We start from the raw sequence: 21,592 nt of genomic DNA, 5'->3' as shown, positions 1-21,592 counted from the left end.
TCCTTCACTTTGGTCACAGAAGCATGTCAGGAGGTAATGGAGCCTGGCATAGACAGTACATCCTTCACACAAATGAATTGTGGCAGGAGGTGGCACAAGGGAGTTCACCTGTATTTGGTGAACTGCCACAATATTATTCTCTAAGGCTACATAACTTAAGTATCTAACAACTAAAGGGTTAAGAGATATCAGATTTTTCAGGATTATCTTCTTCCAAACTCTGTTATATGCCTTTTGTGTCAAAGTCATTGCTTTCAATATTTTTCTTCAATGCTCTAAAGATATATTTTTAAAAATTAGATTTGTGGTTTTTTCTAAGTCCATTTGTTAGATTCATCAGGGGGTTCTGTCTGGAAGTTTTCTACTGAGGCAAATCATACCATGTGACCTCTCTCAATTCCTATCCAATCCCTTCCTCCCCTGTTTTATAAAATGCAATGAGGCTAAAATAAATCAAGGAGAACAAATTGCAAACTTGTCACCATACTGCCACTTTCTGACCTCGTCAGTGACTAACTAACTAGACCTTAAAGGCTTAAAAGTTGCCTATTCTACCATACACTAAGATAGTGGTGGGAAGACGGACAGTAATAGAAGCTCTTAATCTTTTTGTGTCATGGAGAAACTTAGTCTGGTGAATCCTAAGGACCCTTTCAGAATAACACATTTAAGTATTTAACATAAAATACATAGGATTACAAATGAAATCAAGCAAATTGAAATCATCACAAAATATTTTAAAAACCAAATGTATAATATAGTAGTACATGTGCTTCTTTACAATTAGATTCAATGCCCAGAATACTGACGGGTCTAATAACTACCACACACAAATCATGGCAATGTAGAGTTCATTATATAACTATACGTATTTGTCAAAAGGCAAAGAATTATACACTAAAATTTGTGACTCTTTATGTTGACTATACCTTAATGAAGCTGACTTATAAAAATAAAAATTTATAGTGGTAGTCTAATAACTATAAGTTTGAGGTTTTGATAAAATTTTGAGACAGCTCTAAGAATACTAATGTGATGTGAAAATGTCATTTATTTTAGTGACAAGGCGATAGGTGTTTCTAAGTCTACTAATTCTACTGTGGCTAGTTTTACTAATCATTAAACTGTTACATTTCAGTATGAGGTTAACAAAAATAAAGATGGGAATATCCTTCCCAATTTGGGTTGATGGCCCCCATGAAATATATACATGGAATGTATACAGACAGTACACAGAAGGTAGTGAGACTAGAGAGTAGTGAGACTACTTGCAGAGATAAACAGAGTATCTGTGGACATAGCTGAGGATAAGCAGTCCTTAGGAATCAGAAGGGTCTGCATGCCATAGTCACGCCTCCTGCTTACTTACTCTCACGAGGACATCCAGTCCTCAACTTGTATACAGCCAGCCCAAGAATTCTCCAACAGTAAAAAACCAAGAGAAGTTACAGAGGTCTACTTCCAAGCCCCCAAGTTCTTCATGGGCATGATATTCCCCTGTATCACAGGTGCTAGCTTTGCCATGGCAACACCAAGCATGCGGTCAAACACCTGGCTACAACTAGAAATGGATTCTCCTGGTTCAGTCTAGGACCATATCCTTCCCCCAAACCCCAACGTCCCATAGTCCAGTAAGGAGTCAGTGGAAACAATGGGCAGAAAAGTGACGCGGGGGTGTTGGGCCAACAAGGAAGGGCTTCTATTGTTATCCCTATCAATTCCATACAAAAACCCTCTACCAGGTGTAAAATACTACCTAATTTCCATAAGTATACACATGGTAGGAAACACAAATGTGAGAATTATTTTATAAAGTCCCAAACCACAAGAGAATCATAGTACCTCAAAAGTGTAGTTCAGAGAAATTAGTGATTAATTCTGTAGCACAGTGGAGGTCTGTACTTGCTTTTGAATATAAACAGAATTTTCCCTGCTATCCAAAAGGAAAAGCATTGCAGATAGAGGGAAAAGCATGTGCAAAGGTAGAGGAGAATGGGAGGCAGGCAGGAGTAAGAGTACCAAAGGCTTTGTACGCCATGCTAATGAGTGATGTGACTCAGTCTGGCGCAGCAAACACCAGAAGGATCAGAGGGCAATGCAGAGGATGAAATGGAGGTAATTAAAATGAAGGCTCGGGAATTCCCTGGAAGTCCCGTGATTAGGACTCCCCGCTTTCACCGCCGGCGCCCGGGTTCGATCCCTGGTCGGGGAACTAAGGTTCTGCAAGCCGTGTGGTGCGGCCAAAAAAAAAAAAGGCTAAAAGACCAATAAAGAAAATCCTGTAACTTTTCAGCTGAAAGTCACTGCTGGAAAACAGAAAAAGCAGAGATGGAGAAAAAGAGGAAAGTTTTCCTTAAAAAAAAAAAAAAAGGAGGGGGGAACTCAACACAGTGATTTATTGGATATATGGGAATAAAAGAGGGGGGACCACAGAAGTCTTTAGTTTTCTGACCTATGGTCTTTCAGCTTTATTTAAGCAAGCCAACATCCAGTTGCTAATATTGATTTTGCTCATAAATTGCAGATTGGTATTTCTGAAGAAGAGCCAGTTTTCCTTTGGACCGTGCAAACAGTCTAACATGGAGCAAAGTTACCTTTCGACCACAAGAGGCAGGACATACATGACAAATACACTGCTTACCGTTAAGTCTGGGGGACTAATCTTTGCAATCATTAAAACCAGAATATTTACAGTCAAGGACTTTTAACTTTATAAATTCTGTACCTATCAGATCTGTGGTAGGTTTCTCTTTCAATCTTCCTAAGTCCATCTAACAAACACTCTGGATAATTACTTATAGAAAAATACATTAATAATTTTTCTAGCACCACTCCACAAGTACGTAAAAAGAAGGCAAAAGAGCACTGTATTCTCATTAGGTAAATATCCCAACATTACAACTCAGATGAAAATTTAATAAAAAGAAAATAAAAATTACTTTGCCCAGAAAACCCATAGTAGGAAGTACTAAGACAAAACTAACGTGAGGCAAGATTTCTTTTTTCTTTCTTTCTTTTTTTTTCTTTTTTTGGCCACGCCAACCGGCTTCCGGGATCTTAGCGCCCCGGCCCGGGATGGAACCCAGGCCACCGCAGTGAAAGCGCCGAGTTCTAACCACTGGACGGCCAGGGAATTGCCGTAGCAGAGTTCGATGTCTACTTCCTACACAGAACACCACCAGAACTACAGAAGTGACGGGCCAAATTTGCAGAATGCTGACATTACAAGTGTATTTTACTCTACTTTGCACTTCTTCACAAGGTGCGGCTGAAAGGGGCAGAAAAGCATCATAGGCCTTCCTATCCCGGAGGCATCTGGAAAGGGTCACCCGCTCCCACTTCTCCGGACCCAAAGCTTCAGGGTCCTTCAGTCCAGCTCGCATTCTGCTCCACCGCAGACCCGAGGCCGCCGTCCTGCTCGCTATTCCCGGGGCCGGGAGGGCAGACCCCACCCCCCTTCGGGCCCAGGCCTTTCTCCACCTTCCACCCGGCCCGGGGGACACGAGGGCGGCCCGCGCCACCTGACAGGGCGAAGCCCCACGGCCACAGACCTTCCTCACACGCCACCCGCCCCGGCCCCACACCAAGGGGAACACCGTCCCAACCTCCTCCTCAGCTAAAGCCGAACGACCGGCACCCACCTGACACCCTCGGAGGAGACAGCGCGTCTGCGGCGCGGGCTAAGGGCTTCCTGAAAAGCCGACTCCACCGCCCGGCCGCCGCGTCCCCAGCCCCCCGCACCCCACCGCAGTCCGCGGAAAGGCTCGGCGTCCGCGCCACAGACAGCGAGGGTCGGGACGAGGTCCTTCAGGTCTCGAGAGCCACGACACCACACCTACCTCACGACGTACTCTCCTCACTGGACCAATCCTGCGGGTCAGCCCAGCCACCGTCATCCACACATTTCTGAGGCCAACGTCAAACCACCACTGGGTTCCCGCGGGCGCCGCACCGCGCCTGCGCACAGCCCAGCAGCTGGACCAGGCTGTCAGTGCGCATGCGCCGGACTCCAGCTCTCGGCCCCCGCTCCCCGCATATTTTGAACGCTCCGCCCAAACCGACCGGCGCGCGCATGCGTGTTTAGAGTAGCTGGTCTCTCCCGACCCCGGCGAGAAGCGGCGGCTCTGGGGTTTGCCGCCGGACGAGACGGAAGTTGCTCTGTTCCTTTACAGTCCCTCAGTCTGGCGGAAATTAAAGAGCTGTAAGAGAGGTTCCGGAGCTGGCCTGGCGTGTAGGTGGCCAGATGGAGACCGAGACCGTACAGCCGCCACTGACCCGCCGCCCGACGCTGGCCTCTTCCTGGGATGCCGCGTGCGGAGCCCTGGCCCAGAGTCTCCATCTCACCCGGTCTGGCCTCGGCGCCCGGGACGCCGACTGGGAGGAGCTGCTGGCGCCGCCTGCCACCGGGTGCGCCGGGCCGGCGGGGACTGGGGTTGTGCTCGGTGCCAGCCACGCTCCTGGGGGAGCCGGGAGGGGAGGCGGGGGCCGTGAGGGGAGAGGGTCTGGGCCCGGAGCCGAGCCGGTGACGGGTCTGTGCGGGCGGCGAGGGCGAGGGGGCAGGTCCCGGGTGGCGGGAGGGTGGGGGCGGGCCCGCGGGAAAGAGGAGGCGACTCCGGCGTGAGCGTCGGACGCAGGGGACGGGGGGCAGGTGACCTGAAGACTCGGCATGTCACCCCCTTCCCCCTTGTGTCCGTCGCGTCGGCTCCTGAGGCCCCCTGTCGGGATCAGAACCGCCTTTCTATCCCGAAACAAAAACCTCCTGTCGACCAAAATAGGCATTAAAAACAAAATCCAGGTGTCGAAAATCTTCATCAGCTTAGTTTTGAAAATGGCACACTTTGGTCCTTTATTCTATTCTGCACCCCGCCCCACCCCCACTTCTGAACTGTTTTTTAACTTACACTAGCTGCCCAGTCCATATATTTCATTAACTGGACAGGCAATTATAGGAAGTCGCTTAGAATGTATTACAGACGTCAAGGGAAAAGAGAGTGGAGAGCCCTCACGTCTAAAGCATCATTTCCTTATGAATTCTGTATTGAGCATTTCGTCAGTGCTTTGCAAGGCGCTTGGACTGCAAATGCAAATGTAAATGAATAGGATAACATGTCAACCCCTGTGGCCCATTAAGTGGGTTAATGACAGTGTTCAGAGAACTGTATAATAGTCTTCATTTTCTTTTCAGCCAGGATCTGGTGATTTTGCAAAGGAACGTGAACAGCCAAGATGAAAACCCCTGCTTCCTTTACCTGAGATGTGACCCTCCTGGAGGTGAAGAAATCGTTTCTATTGGCATTTTAAGTTCAGCAAGAAATATGGAAGTATACTCAGGAGAGGAGTACTGTGGAACCAGTAGGGGCAAGAATGTTTGTAATGTTCTGGATAACAGGTTTGTGACGTATGCGTGTGGAAGTGTTCTTCTGAAGTAGTGTTTTATTTTCTTGACCTTTTGTGATATTTATTGATTCTCTGACATTGGCACCAGATACTAGGGGAGAGAAGATAAAAACATACCAGCAGACATAGAAGTTTAGACCTTTAGGGATCTTAAAGACAGTCTAGATCAGCCTAGTTGTTTTTATAAACGTGGAAATTGAGAGCTAGTGGAAGAGAGAGAAGTTGGTAAAAGATCATAGCTAGTTAGTGGAAGACTATGATCAGATGAAGTTCTGGTAAGTGTTTCTTGTCTGTTTTCTTTAACTCACAACGATCTGTTTTCCAAAAATTAAGTTGTCTGTCAGTCTGGAACTTTGAACATTTTCCTGTAGGAAACTCTTTACACATAGTGCGTGAGCCCAGCACTGTGCCGTACCAGCATACTTAACCCAGTTTTATACTTCTTGTTTTTTTCTGATTTCTTACAAAGATTCTGACCTAATCTCTCCTTAATACGAATCAAAATATGAAGTGTTTTATATACCACGCATGTTGGATATAACGGGTATGTTATTGAGCTTTACAGTGTGCTCTGTGCTGCATGAGCATACATTTGATATCTAATTTCATTTTCTCATATAGCTAGTAAGTGGCAGATGTTGTCTTTGTAGCCAGTGCACTTCAGTAGGAAGTCCCAGCTGTTCATGCCTCACCAGGAAAACTGAATCTCAGGATTTAAATATTGTCCTGGAAACCTTTATTTTTAAATGTAACTATTAAAAGTGATAGTGTGTGAAATTTTTTATAAGTTAATTCTTTTTTATTTTTAGTGAACATGAAAAGATTATTTTGTACAAAAAATATCTAAAATTGGAGTCTTCCACACATGCTTGTAAAGTAAAGGTAAGTCATTCCTAAATATCATTTAGTCATTCCTAAACTAATTTAAAAACTACAGTTGTCCTCTTATTATATAAACTTATTTTCTGTAGGTTTGGTAATGTAGTTAGTCCAACTTGGTGCCTGGTTTTAGTTCAGAAATACTCAGTAAACATGTAAAAAGAAATTCTTTTCTAAAAAATTACCAACATTCTTCTGTTAAAATGTGACCATTTATTAGCTATGGTTGTAACCAAAAGTGGTGTCCAGCTGCTCGCCACTCAAGAGCCAATAAAGAGGCAAGGTTGGTGGACAGGAAAGTTTGCTTTGTTTTGGATGCCGGCAACAGCAGGGGTGGGGCGTTGGGGGTGCTGGACTCCTGTCTGAAGGCCGACTCCCCCCACTGACCATCAGGGGACAAGAGCTTCTTTAGACAGAGGGAGGGGGCTGCATGCACAAACAGCACAGTCAGCTCTGACAGTCATCTTGAACTTGGTCATGTGGTGGGCTGACCAGCATCATCTTGATTGTTCTTCAGTTCCAGGGTCGGTTTGTTCACTTTTCCTTGAGGCCAGTTCCCGGAATTGTGGCAGCTTATGTCATGGGTACAGTCTTGTCATCATGTAGTTAACTTCCTCCACCTGGCGGGGGTTTCAGTACCTATAAGACAGCTCGCAGGACGTGGCTCAGAATATGATCTGTAGCCCTCGAGGAGGAGCTAAAGGTCCTTCACTTTGCTTACTGACTAAACAATTATTGTTTTGTCCTGTTGACTGCTTTTCTTTGCTTCTCCATTTTCGCACTTCTCTGATTAAACTTATTCTTTGGCTAAAGTTTTTCCACAGACCAAAGGCAGGCTGAGGACATGGGGGGCAAGGACCATGGGGTCCTGCTCCATTTCCTAGTCATGTCATGTACTGTTGTTAGTACAGCAGTATTGTACTTTTGAGCCTTAAAAAACTGAGTTAAAAACATTTTTTATCTTTATATAAAACTTAGGTGCCAAGAAAACCACAAGCAGTTTTGGTCCCCAAATCTAGAAGGATAGGACACAATCAGGGAGGATTCAGACATGGGCACCACAAAGTTAAAGGAGTTTGGATTGGTGTCTTCAGCCTGAAAAATATTATTAAGGTGAACTTTACTAAGGTCATCAGATCTAAGGAAATGGTACTGAGCTGGAAATCAAAAGCCTTATTTTTTTTTTTAATTTTTATTGGAGTAGAGTTGATTTACAATGTTTTGTTAGTTTCAGGTATACATCAAAGTGAATCAGTTATACATATACATATTTCCACTCTTTTTTACATAAGCCCTGACTGTTAAATGAGCTCTCTTGCTGACTAGCACAATAACTTTGGGCAAGTTCCTTCACCTTTTTCAAGCTACCTTATGGGTAGTATTAGGGAACTGAAGAAAATTCTTGGATTGATTATTTTTAATTTCTCAAATTCTTTGCTGATTATTACTTACAGAAGAGCACAGAACTGATTATCCCAAGATGTTGTTTTAGATGTATATACTAATAGTTTCTAAATTCATTTAAATAAGGCAATTCATTCATCCAACAAATACTGGAGTGCCTATTGATGCCAGATACTGTACTTGGCATTCAGGAATTGGCAGTTATGAAATAAATTGGAATGGAGCCCTCACATCGCAAATATTATAGTGGGCAAGACAGATAATAGGTTGACTCAGTGTGCAAAATAGGTACTACATTCGCTAGTGAGAAGGGCTTAGGGGTTAAAAAGCAGAATAGGGATAATATGGAGGTTGGAATGGGTGTTTACATTTCATGAGGTATTTACTTACTTGTTGATGACAGTCACATCTTCGGTGCCGCACTGAGTTTTTAGATCATGGGTCTGTATTCGCCTGTGTCTTTGTGTGAGGTATGGGTTTGTTGTGTCTGTGAAGGTGAATGGTATTTAAAACTGTGCTGTGGAAGTACCAGGGAGTGAAAGAGTGTTTCATTTAGGGAAATCCTTGGGTTTGTATGAAAGCTTCTTCTGGGCCAATAGTATATGTAAGTTAAAAGTAATAGTTACTGATGCATATGTTTGAGCACTTACTCAGTGATATACACTGGAAATTTTAACACATAATCCTCATAACAACCATGTGAACTCATTTTACTCCTGACTCAAGTTTGGCATTTGCCCATGGTCACCCAGGCAGAGCCATCACTGAACTCAGGTCTGTCTGATTCTAAATGCTGTTTTCGTTCCACTTTGCTACTTTGTTGTCCTACACCACACGTGAAATGTCTTTTGCTCTAGAAGCAGGGACAACATGAAGAAGCATAAAGCATTGGAAAAGCTACTGGGATAGAAGACAGAAGAAACAGGCTCAGAGCTCAACTTTGCTAATTGGGTGTCTTTTGCAAGTTAAAAAAACCACCCTGAACTCGTATTTTTATGTGTAAACTGTTGAGCTCTCTTAGGTTGTATTGATATTCCCTACAGTTCTAAATTCTAAAATCCTGACTTATTTATATTTAGTATTTCACAAACACTTTGCATGGGACACTGGACAGTCTTATTTTGTATTAAATAATACTATAGCAAGTTTCAGTATGTTAAGATCTCCGATTGGTATAGTTTATCTTTAATTCCCTAAACTAAGTAAGTAAAACATTATTTTACTTTGATTTAAAAAGGACTTTTTGCATTTACATTGTCTTTTTGAGTCTTTTTTTGACTATGACTGTTCTAGAGAAACCTTCAAAATGTACTTGAAGTTAATTTTTAGATTCTTGAATGCTTCACTCTTCAGTATTAACAAGAAATGACTTTAAATGATGATTATTTTTATTATCATTAATTTTGCTGACCTTTTGTATTATAATAGCTGCTCTCCTTTGGTGAAAAGCAGTGTGTGTTCATCAGTAAAGTTGTGGTACATGTGAGGCCAGTTTCAGCAAATTCTTCAGCAGGCTCTCCTGCTCTAGGATCAAGGATAGACCTGGAGAGGGTCCAAACCATCATGGAGTCCATGGGGTCAAAGTTGTCATCTGGAGCTCAGCAATTGATGAATATGGTTATTTTCCAGCAACAGGTGAGTAGAAATGGATTTCTTTCCGGATACTGTTAAAATTCTTTAAATGATGTCTTCTTATAAGGACATGTAGAAACATAAATCTTTTTATTTCAACTTTTGTTATTGATTTAACTATTCACTTTACTAATTTTCCAAAAATAACATTCTGTAGACTTACTCTCTTGCAAAAAAATATTTCTATTACAGACTTCACAATTTTCCATGAATTCACTCATTTATTCATTCAGCAAGTATTTATTTAGCCCCTTCTTAGTGAGTACCACAGTTTTGGTTACTTTAGAAGATTCAAAGATGAATTAGTCGATAGCCTGTTGTTAAGGATCTCTGTAGTCTTGTTAGGGGAGTCAGGGCATCTTAAGTGGGGAATGATGAGGAATGCTAGGAAAGGCTTATTAAAGGAAGTAGCATTTTATCTACGCCTTTAAATAGGAAGGGTGGGATTAGGCAAGTAAATTTGGAGGGATGCAACTTAAGAGATAGAGACAAGTATGGATTAAATCTTAAGTGCTAGAGAAATAGGATGTACCTAGGAAATGAATAGAAGTTCATTTCTCTGGAGTGAAGAAGTGACAGGAAGTTTCAGGTAGACTGGGGCTGGATCTTAGAGGATTTTGAATGATGTTATAAAGTTTGTGGGTATTTTTTAGCTCTGTTTTAATAAATTTAATCGGCTATTATGTGTAAGACGAGTCAGTAGGAATGATGCGTCAGCAGAAAGTGAGGCTACAAGAAGGAAAGCAGCTCTGTTATTTCCGTCATCCAGAGGAGAGTTAATGAGAGTCTAAACTTGGAAGGAGTAACCTGATGCTGGATTGTGAGAGGCTACAACAGTGGGGCCATTGGCACTTGACAACTAACTTAATATGGGTTCTGTGGGAGAAAAACAGAATCAAACGTGAAACTAAAGTTTTGAAAATGGTGATACCATAATATACATGGAACCCAAAGTGGGAAGCGACTTGGGGGAAAGGAGTTTAATTTGGGAGTGTTGAGTTTTAGATGTGAATGACACATGTCCTGGGATGATGTTGTGAGGCTTTGGAAGCACAGGTGGGGCTGGTGGAGTGGAGGGGGGTTTGGGAGGAGCATGCTAGTAGATGATGGGGAAGGGGGTGAGGGGAGAGACCGGAGCCAGGAAGGAAGACCCTGGGAGAGTAGGAGCGTTTGCTAAGAATACGGGGAGAGGAAAAAGGAACCACAAGAGCAGGACACAGTAGTGCTTAAGAGTCACAAGAGATCTGATGTCACGAGACCTGAATTCAAAGCTATTAGTTCTGTGTTATTTGCCATCGCTTCCTCTTTTTGAGAATAAATTTCTTCGTGTTTACAATCTAAACGATAATACTGGTAAGATCACAGGATGAAAGTTTAAAACCAATAATATGAATTTTAAAACTTATATAACTTTCTTGAGATTTGCCAATATTAATTTAGGACGAGTATCGTTGGATCAACAGGCAGACATAGGAGAACAGGAGAGTTGATGATGATCTTGGAAAGCATGGAAAAGAGAGCTTTATTTTTTTTTTTTTAATGTCTGAAACATTTATATTAACATTTCCATACATATTTCCATACAAATACAAATATAAGATTTTTAGAAATTTCATGTAATGTCTGAAACATTTATATTAACATATTTCCATACATATTTCCATACAAATACAAATATAAGATTTTTAGAAATTTCATGTAATGTCTGAAACATTTATATTAACATATTTCCATACAAATAGCCCAATGAAAGTTTAATATTAGTTGTTTTGTTTGTTTTTTTATACTGCAGGTTCTTATTAGGCATCAATTTTATACACATCAGTGTATACATTTCAATCCCAATCGCCCAATTCAGCACACCACCATCCCCAGCTCACCGCAGTTTCCCCCCTTGGTGTCCATATGTCCATTCGGAAAAGAGAGCTTTAAAGTGAACAGGGTCCATACTCTTCTTCCGCTGGCACTATTACCTCACCTCCACACCTCAGGAGGTTCCTACCTGGCCCTCCTGCTCCAGTGCTCCCTTTCCACAGTGCAGCCAGAATGATCTCAGAGGGTAAAGCAGACTCGACTTCCCCTGTGGAAACCCCCTGACTGCTCCCCTTGACACTCAGAACTAATCCGGATTCCTTACCCTCTCATCTAAGATCTGGGCCCTCGTTACCTCCTCAACCTCACCTCCTGCTGCATCTCCTTAGATGCCTTGCTCTAGACATTCTGATGTGGGTATTCCACAAATATCCAGACGTGCTCCCACCTCAGGACCTTTGCCCTCTTAACTGTTCTCTTTGGCCAGAATCCTCTCTTCCTGATCTCAGCAAGACTGCCTTTTTCTTGTTATTTCAGCCTCATCTTAAACGTTCCATCTTGAATGACACCTTCCCTAACCACCCTGATTGAAATATTAGCCTTTTCCTCCAAATCTGTATCATATTTTCATCAGTGCTTTCTTGCCTGTTTTTGTTTATGTGTTGTTCTGTGTATCTCATTAAAATATAAGCTTTGTGCAAAGAGGACCTGTCTGTCTAGTTCATGGCTCTGAGTAAATTTTATATAATATATATGCCCTTTGGATTATCAACTAAGTACTCCTTGGAGATCTTCAGGGGGTCAGTTTGAATAGTGATGAGATGGAAACCAGATTTTGAGGGATTAGTTAGTAAATGGGTAGTTAGAATGTGCAGGTAGCCAGGGTAAAGTGGGTTGTTTCAAGAATGATAGCGATAAGGAACCAGCCGGTATCAGAATCCCTTGGAATGTTTATAAAGTGCAGAATGCTGGCCCTCACCAGTGACCTGAAACGCTGAGGATGTGATCCAGGACTCACCTATTTTATACAGGCAATGCCAGATGAGTCTTATGCATAGCATATTTTAAGAACAGATGTTTGAGGGGAAGGATCCAGTGGACATAGAGATTAAACATTTAAAAACAGAAGAAATTTTTTGTGTGTGGAAAATTTTGGAAACATTAGAGAGGGTTAAAGAATTAAGTAAAATCAATTCATGGACTGATTTTTATGTTTTAAAACCTTGACTTTGGAAAAGAAATGACATGAATAGTAGTTTGTGGGGGTTTTTGCCCATGTTTTCAGGGTTTTTTGTTTAATTCCCAAAACAATACAGTTTCTTTGCTGTGTAATTTCCGTCCATTCACAAGTACATAAGGTATATTGTAAGCGTGCTCTCCCAGCTCTCATCCTAGTCCCAAGCGTGGTGTGTGTCCTTGTCGCATCTTCTGTCGTATAGAAACACAAGTCCTCCAACCAACAGCACGTGTGTGGTAACCCCCCAACACACGTGCTAAATCATTATCTATGGGGACATTTGGGAAACCCCTGGGGAAGAAAGGAGGTGATCCTGTTAAATTGTCTTTGAAACATGCTAATAAAAGTCTTCTTTCTCGTTGGGAGGCTGTATTTATGGAATGATTCTCACAGGATATACCTGGTTCTCTAGGATTGCTTTTGTCCACAAACAAGGAATCCATGGAATGTCTTCCTGGAAAGTGTCATATAAGCTCTGTAACTATCTGTTAAGAATAAAGTAGGGATGTTTCATGAGCAGAGCCTCTCCTTCTATGGAAGGGGTGTAACCACTCACTGTTTGGAACTTTCATATGTTAATTGGGGCAGGGCCTGTACTGATGAGGAAAGAAAGGACCTGGGGAACAGCTTTCTAGACTCCCTGCTTCACCTTTGCCTTGTGGTTCCTTGTTTTCTGGAAAGTTTCTTAAAGTGATTTCTTATTTCCTTGTATTTGAAGTTCACATGTGCTGACTTCGATTTGTTTTTGCTTTAGCAATTTAGAATAATTGAGTAGGAATTCTGAATCAAAGTGCCTGGCATATAGTTGTCATTTAACGTTACCTGAGGGAAAGCTGTGCCCCATTTTCTCAACAAAAATATACTCAGTTATTCAAGATTTTCACTGTTTACCTTTTTCATCTGAAAAGATAAAAACATCTTTTTTTCTTGCTTTTTCAAGGTGGTACTTTTTGGATTTTATGGTAATTTAAAAAGTTAAAGACAGACCTTTCAGAAATCCTACAAGATGTTCAGAGATACTTATTTTTTTCAGAAATCTGAGGGTATGTTTGCAAATTTGTATTTGTCTTGTTCACTGTCTTATTTCCAGTCCCTGAAACAGTACCTAACACAGAGTAGATTCCTGGTAAATATTTGTTGAATGAATGAGTTTGGGGCTGGCTTTATCCAAGAATCATTTATTAGAATATTCAGAAAATATATGGACTGAGTGTTTTCAGCTAATCTTGTATAATATTTTTCTCAGTCTCTCTAACTAGATACTGAGCAACAGTAAGTATGAGATGATATTCCCTATAAGAATCCCTGGTAGAGTTCTGTGTTTAGAATTTAGGATGGAGGTGTATAACGTAACAGTTAGATAGGCTAGAGGTAGTTTTGCTTTTCTCTTGTGGAAAAATTGAAGAGCATAGCAAGAACATGGCCCTGGATAGGAGACAGTGTAACCTGCTCTCAAAGGTGAGCCTGAGTCTTCTCAGGAAATAATATAGCATAGCCGGTTGAGTTGAGGCCACATAACATAATCATTACCCTACAGATTATTAAGGCAGACTTAGGCAAAAGGTAGCTCATTTTAGTCATTGAAAGTGTTACAAAAGTACTCATATAACATCATACTTTAAGTATGTAACTATCTGGTCTATCTTTCAATGAAAATAAATTGCATATTCTTAGGTTGAATTACTATATGTGACGGTGGGCAGATGATTTTTTTTTTCCTGTGTATTTTTTTTTCTTTTAACATCTTTATTGGAGTATAATTGCTTTACAATGGTGTGTTAGTTTCTGCTTCATAACAGTGTGAATCAGCTATACATACACCCATATCTCCTCCCACCCATATCTCCTCCCTCTTTCGTCTCCCTCCCACCCTCCGTATCCCACCCCTCTAGGTGGTCACAAAGCACCGAGCTGATCTCCCTGTGCCATCTGTTTTACATTTGGTAGTATATATATGTCCATGCCACTCTCTCACTTCGTCCCAGCTTATCCTTCCCCCTCCCCGTGTCCTCAAGTCCATTCTCTACATCTGCGTCTTTATTCCTGTCCAAGGCAGATGATTTTTTTTTTTAACTTTTTTTATTTTTATTTATGGCTGTGTTGGGTCTTCGTTTCTGTGCGAGGGCTTTCTCTAGTTGTGGCAAGCGGGGGCCACTCTTCATCACGGTGCGCGGGCCTCTCACTATTGCGGCCTCTCTTCTTGCGGAGCACAGGCTCCAGACGCGCAGGCTCAGTAATTGTGGCTCACGGGCCCAGTTGCTCTGCGGCATGTGGGATCCTCCCAGACCAGGGCTCGAACCTGTGTCCCCTGCATTGGCAGGCAGATTCTCAACCACTGCGCCACCAGGGAAGCCCAGGGCAGATGATTTTTAATTCTATGAAAGTTATCAATTACTGTGACTGAATTGAGAATACTACATTTTATTACCATATATTAAGGAGGACTTTGTAGTGGAAACATGAAAATAAGCCCGTGCAATTTTACTAAGTATGCTTGTATTTATTTGAATATTTTCCTCAGCAAAACTAGTGAAATGATGAGAAGTCCTGACTCTGGAGTTTGGTGGCCTGGGTTCCAGTCCTGCTTCTGCCACTGACCAGTTGTGTTACCTTGGCCAAGTTAACTTTAGTCTTGTTCTCCTAACTTAATATTGGGATAGTAGCTATAGCCTACTCCATGTGAAAGCTTTGAGGATCAGATGAAAGAAGGCACATTGCCTGACTCTGAGTTACTCCAGAGGTTACCTGTCGTTATCATTCATGTTAATAAGAACATTTTCTTATTTACCTTGCTTAGAATTGTGTTCCCATTGGAGAGCAGCTTCAGTCAGTTTTGGGGAGCGCTGGATACAAGCACATGATGGGACTGCAATCATCATCTGCTTCAGGTGCCTTCGACAAGTCATCCTCCACACCTTTCCCTTCCAGAACTGGATTGACATCTGGAAACATGACTGAAGACTTAAAAGCTTACGTTGATAAAAGTACACAGCCAGCTGGTGGAGGAAATGTGACAAGCCTCCAAGAGTGTAAAATTGTGCCACAAAACCATTCTCTTCCTGATCTTAAGAATGCAGTATCTTCTTTCTTACCAAAGAAAGCAAGTGACAACTCACATATACCTAACTCTGAGTTGCTGCCTTTTCTGCAGAATCTGTGTAGTCAAGTGAACCATCTCCGTGTGGGACCCAACACCAAGTGGCAGGAAAGCATCACCAAGCCCGGCGAAGGCACTGTTGGTGTTACGTAAGTATTTAAGACAAGTGTGGTTTAGATTGGGGGCAGGAGGGGGGAGGCAGGTGGAGGAAAGCAGGTTTGTTTCAATAACTACTGCCTGAAAATGTTTCCAGAGAGGATTTTAGCAGCTTTTACATTTCACCATTAACACACTGTAGGAAAGAAATACTCAGCAGAGTAGGATGGATTGCTTTGAAAGAAGTGTGTAAAACTGGAGGTGCCGAGCACTTCTCAGGCATCTGATGGAAGGGGTACAGGCAGCAGATAGGGTCAGAGTAGACAGTTGTCTGCATGAATGGAGAGGAGCTGTGGTGACCATGATATGTACATTTTTTGCCAGATTGTATGAAGTGAGCCATTGTAACAGATTTCCTTTGTATATCATGTGTGACCTAGGCTAATTTCGGAGTCATCCAAACATTTTTCAGCTCTAAATTATTTCTAGTGTACAGGCCCTTATCCCCTGATCTCATAATTCCAATTTTTTCCAGTCCTGCTTTGATTGAGGGGTGGCTAAGTGTTTAGTATGTTCCCCATCCTTTATATAGATGTAATATGTCCAAATTTTGCGCTAGATTGGAATTCAGGACTCTAATCATAGTTCTACCTTAACTGTTGCTTTACTGTTTAAATCTTTTGGCTTAGCTTTTTTTCCCATGTAAAATGAGGGAGTTGTATTGGTTGAAACTTTCTTAATGTCTCCAATAGCATTCAATTTGAGGAGTTGACATTATTGAACAAGTGGTTCTTATTTGGGAAGGATAAGGAAAGATACCAATAGTCTTTAATTGTTCTTTTTGTTTTTTGTTTTGGCCGTGCTGCGTGGCATGCGGGATCTTAGTTCTTAGTTTCCCGACCAGGGATTGAACCCGTGCCCCTGCACTGGAAGCACGGAGTCTTAACCACTGGACCACCAGGGACGTTCCAGTCTTTAGTTGTTGATAGTCTAAGCAATGTTAACTTGTGATATAGCAAAACAAAACAAACAAACAATAAAACCCAAAGGAGAAAAAAAACCTAAACAGATTTAAAAACTGCTCCTGGGTCCAGCTGAGATGTAATGTCCCCATTTCTCTCAGATCCCCCTTTTTACCAATAAAAATCCCTGGACATAATACAGCAAACATACAAAGACTATAAAAGGTGGAAAGAAGTCAGACTGCTCAGGGACCATGAGGCTTAGTGTTCCTTAGTTCCTACTTATCTGAGAGTTTCTTTCATCATAGATGGGTATAGGGTTTTGTCAAATATTTTTCCTATGGCCATTCATATGATCCTGAATTTTCTTCTGTAGTCTGTTCATGTGGTGAATTACATTAATTTCAAAAACTGAACCTGCCTTGTATACCTAGAATAAATCTCAGTTGGTTGTGGACTGTAATTCTTTTTTATACAGTGCTGGATCTGATTTGTTAATATTTTGTTGAGTATTCTTGCATCTAATTCATTAGAGATACTGGTCTATATTTTTCTTGTACTGTCTTTGTCTGGTTTTCATGAGCGTAATACTGGCCTCATAAGATGAGTTCTACATCTTAGAAAAGATTGTGTAAAATTGGTGTTATCTCTTCTTAAGATGTTTGGTAGAAGTCTCTAAGGAAAGCAGCTGGGCCTGGTTATTCCTTTCCTGGAAACTGTTAAATTACAAATTCAATTTCTAACATAGTAAAGTTGTCAATTCTCCCCATTGATATGCAGGCTTAATATTATGCGTATTGAAATCCCACCACAATATTTGGCGGACATAAGCAGGATCATTTTAAAAATTATATGAAAAACAAAAGAGGTAGAATAGCTAAAACAACTTTGAAAAAGAAGAATGAAGTGGGAGGAATCACTCTTCCCAGTGTCGAGTCTTATGTAGTTAGAGTATTCAAGATGATGTAGTGATGGCAGAGGGACAGACACATAGGTCAATGGAACATAATAGAGGGCTCAGAAATAGACCCACAAAATTATGCTCAACTGATTTTTGACAAAGGTGCAACAGCAATTCAATAAAGGAAAAATAGTCTTTTTAACACATGGTGATGGAGCAGTTGGATATCCGAAGGGCAAAAAGTGAACCATGACCCAAACCTCATACCTTATATAAAAATTAGCTCAAAATGGATCATAGACTTACATGTAAAACATAAAGCTATAAAATTTTTCTAATAATACATAGGAAACAATCTTTGGGGACCTAAGACAAGACAAGACTTCTTAGATATGACACCAAAAGCAGGGTAATCAAAAATTTGATTTATTAGATGCCATGAAAATGTAAAACTTTTGCTCTTCTCTGTTAAGAGGAATAAAATACAAATTACAAAGTGAGGGAAAATATTTGCAAATACATATCCAACAAATGACTTATATCTAAAATATAGAAAGAACTCTCAAAACTCAACATTAAAAAAATCCAATTAGAACATAGGCAAAAAACATAAAGAGATATTATACCAGAGAGAATGTACAAAAAGCAAATAAGCACATGAATATAAGTGCTGTTGACCTCATGGCTATTAAGGAAACACACATTAAAACCACAAGAAACCACTACACAGAATGGCTAAAAAAGAAAGTTTAAAAATGATAACAAAACCAAGTACCAATGAGGATGTGGAGAAACTGGATCTCTCATACATTGCTCGTGGCGATTTAAAGTGGTACAGCCACTCTAAATAAGTTTGGCAGTTTCTAATAGCTAAACATATAGTTACCATGATGGTGACTCAGCAATCATACTCCTGAGCATTTATCCCAGAGAAATGAAAACTTCTTTCCACATAAAAACCAGTACACAATTGTTCATAGAAGCTTTATTTGTAAAAGCCAAAAACTACCAGTGTGTCTTAAAATAGATGAGTGGTTAAATTAACCCTGGTATATCCATATCATGGGATGCTATCAGCAATAAAAAGGAATGGCCTGTTGATACATGCAACAACTTGGTTGTCTGTCAAAGGCATTATGCTGATTGACAAAAGAGAATCTCAAGAGGTCACATACTATATGATTCTGTTTGTGTAACATTCTCAAAATAATAGAGCTGAAGACTGTATTAGTGATTACCAGGTGTTAAGGATAGAGGAGATTAGGGGAGTGGATGTGACAATAAAAGGGTAGCAGGAGGGAGATCTTTGTAGTTAAGGAATAGTTCTGTCTCTCGATTGTGGTTTTTGCAGTCGAGACAACTTGATTCTGTCAAGAACATGATGTTTACATGAATGTGTGTACATGTGATAAAATGGCATACACACACACTGTACTAACATCAAATTCCTGGTTGTGATATTATACCATAGTTAGGTAAGATGTAATGATTGGGACCATTGGGGAATTATAGTATCTTTACAACCCCTGTGAATCTATAATTATTTGAAAATAAAGAGAAAAATAAAAAGCTCCTCGTATATTCTAGAGTAGTGGTTCTCAAACTTTTTGGTCTTTACCCTCTTAAAAATAATTGAGCACTCCAAAGAACTTTTATTTATGTAGGCTATTTAAAAATATTTATTAGTTTAGAAATAACAGTAAACTCATTACATAGTAACATAAACATTTTAATGAAAAAATACCATATTTTCTTTTTAAAAAGTTTAATGAGAATGGTATAGTTTTATTTATTTATTTATTTATTTGGCTGCATTGGGTCTCTGTTGCTGTGCGCCGACTTTCTCTAGTTGCAGCGAGTGGGGGCTCCTCTTCGTTGCGGTGCGCAGGCTTCTCACTGTGGTGACCTCTTGTTGCAGAGCACGGGCTCTAGGTGCGCGGGCTTCAGTAGTTGCAGCACGCGGGCCCTAAAGCACGCAGGCTTCAGTAGTTGTGGCACACAGGCTTAGTTGCTCCATGGCATGTGGGCTCTCCCCAGACCAGGGATCAAACCCGTGTCCCCTACATTGGCAGGTGGATTCTTAAACACTGCACCACCAGGGAAGTTCGGTATTGTTTTAAATTTATGTAAAACTTTATTAGCTTTGGGTTGTATTCTCATATATGTTGCATTATAGCATGTATAAGCATAGATAGCTAGTAAGACCACAGTAGAAATACTGAGAACAAATTGAGTTACCTCTGAGAAAAACATTTATCTGTACCCTAAACCTACTACCTTAAGGAATTCTAGGAAACAGAATATACAACCATACATGCTATTAGTTATCAGAGTAATGACATTATACATGGTATAGCCTCTGGATAATTCATTGTACATTCATTGTACGATTAATGTTCAAATAGTATTTTATTATTATTATAAAAATACTTCTGACCTCATGGAACCCCTGGAAAAAGTCATGGAGACCCTAGGGTTTTGTGGACCACACTCTGAAATTCACTGTCCTTGTCCTTCCACTGCTTTGGTAAGGTTGTTTGGATGAAAAAAGAGAAAACTGTTTAAATTGTAGGGTTGCTTGGGGAAGCACTTGGAAGACAAACATGGAGACCTTAAAAAAAGTCAGCAAGATCGCTTTTGATTTGAGGCTCAAAACCAAAAAGACCCTTTCTATCTGAAGACTTGTTCTTTGAGGGTAGAAATTCTATCATCTTCATTTTTATATTCTCATTTCAATTTATGCTTAAATGTTTAAAGAATTTAAGAAGTAAGAATCCTTTAGGCATTCAGGATTGTGGTTGCCTGTTGCATATGTATTTTAGAACCTGGAAATATGTTGTAAGGTGACAGAGTATAGTTGTGGAGACAAATTTTAGCAATGTGTGTTGGCTGCTTATTGTACTATAGTTTGGTTGTTTTTGTTATAATATTAGGGAAAATTGTTCTATTATTATTTTTTTAATTTATTTTTAGAATGGAAGAGCAATCCATTTGTTCCTACTTGGAAAAGATTCTTTCTAAAAATATGGAACTGATGGAAAAGAAACTTATGGACTACATTGATCAACGAATATATAAACTCCAGGAGCACATAGATAATAAGATTGCTTTGTTAGTGGACTTGCTGCAAAGTCCCAACTCCCCACCCTCTGGCATGCCTTTAAGACATTTTGACTCTGGAGAAAGACTTTCAAATGGAGAAAGATAGCACTGAACATGTTCAAAGTACTACAGATATTTATTACATATTTATTACAAAGCCAAACCCCCAAAAAAAGTTTATGAAAAGCAGGTATTTAATGTCCTTTGAAATATTACCACTTACTTAAAGTGACCTCAGTGTTCATTTTTACTGCACTCGTGAATCCAGTACTGTACACTGAGTTAACATAATAGGATCAGAAGTTATTTTTGTTTGCAATATTTTTCACTCTCAGTGAAATTTATGTATACTTCTGGATTAACTGTTTAAGATTTTAAGGATTTCTAAAGCAGTTCATTAGTTTGTATTGTATATGTGTTTCATAGAAGTACATTTTTTATTTATACAAAGACTATATAGTCTTCGGCGTCTGAAAAATAATGCTTAGAGTATTTGATAATTTTTCTTTTTCTAATCAATTGTTTTTGGAAAATTGGATACTTAAGACCTTTAATTCAAATCACTAGTTTATATTTTGTATTGTTTATCTCAGATAATGAACAAGGTGCAGTGTTTGGCATGTGTAAAATTAGTTTACACTGAGGTTAATATTATTTGTTTCAGTACAGTGTAGCAGTAGATAGGGAAGTAAAAATCACAACTAGCCTACTCCTTGTTAGGAATATTATTTTAGATTTAATGTTTGATGTAAAGTGAGAGAAGTCATCTTGTTTTATCTCAGTCAACCCAGAAAACATAAGGAACTATTTCCCTTTCTGAGCTGATACAGGTTCCTCTTTCCAGAACCTTCTTCTATATGTTTAAAGTGTGAAATTCTGAGGTTCTGCTTTGAAGGGTTAGACATATGAATCAAGGAGGTTGCAATTCTCTCAGGCAGACTTAATTTTTGGAAATTGTAACTATTGTATATGTGTTGAAGGGTGATGTATTTGCATTTAAAAAATAAATGTATCCACTCTGGAAACTACTTGTCTAAGTAAATACAAATTTTTAATTTTCATCTAATCTTTGC

The 21,592-nt window shown here is 40.2% G+C and overlaps 1 protein-coding gene across 2 annotated transcripts; it reads left to right on the top strand.

Annotated features, from left to right (window-relative positions):
- The first annotated feature begins 4,059 nt into the window (after positions 1-4,059).
- LOC103020471 (ATPase PAAT-like) lies at positions 4,060-21,551 on the top strand. 2 transcript variants are annotated; one of them, XM_007173243.2, is made up of 6 exons: positions 4,060-4,407; positions 5,186-5,389; positions 6,207-6,279; positions 9,109-9,315; positions 15,159-15,607; positions 20,391-21,551. In XM_007173243.2, exons 1-6 carry the CDS (start codon positions 4,244-4,246, stop codon positions 20,623-20,625), a joined length of 1,332 nt encoding a protein of 443 aa, XP_007173305.2. In that variant the 5' UTR covers positions 4,060-4,243; the 3' UTR covers positions 20,626-21,551. The 2 variants fall into 2 exon arrangements, with proteins under 2 accessions (XP_007173305.2, XP_007173306.2); XM_007173244.2 differs by lacking the exon at positions 4,060-4,407 and adding an exon at positions 4,706-5,088.
- The last annotated feature ends 41 nt before the right edge of the window (positions 21,552-21,592 follow it).

Source organism: Balaenoptera acutorostrata, chromosome 16 (genome assembly GCF_949987535.1).
Source record: "Balaenoptera acutorostrata chromosome 16, mBalAcu1.1, whole genome shotgun sequence".
NCBI lineage: Eukaryota > Metazoa > Chordata > Mammalia > Artiodactyla > Balaenopteridae > Balaenoptera > Balaenoptera acutorostrata.
The sequence above is the reverse complement of the archived record's forward strand: the minus strand, read 5'-3'. Positions and strand labels throughout refer to the sequence as shown.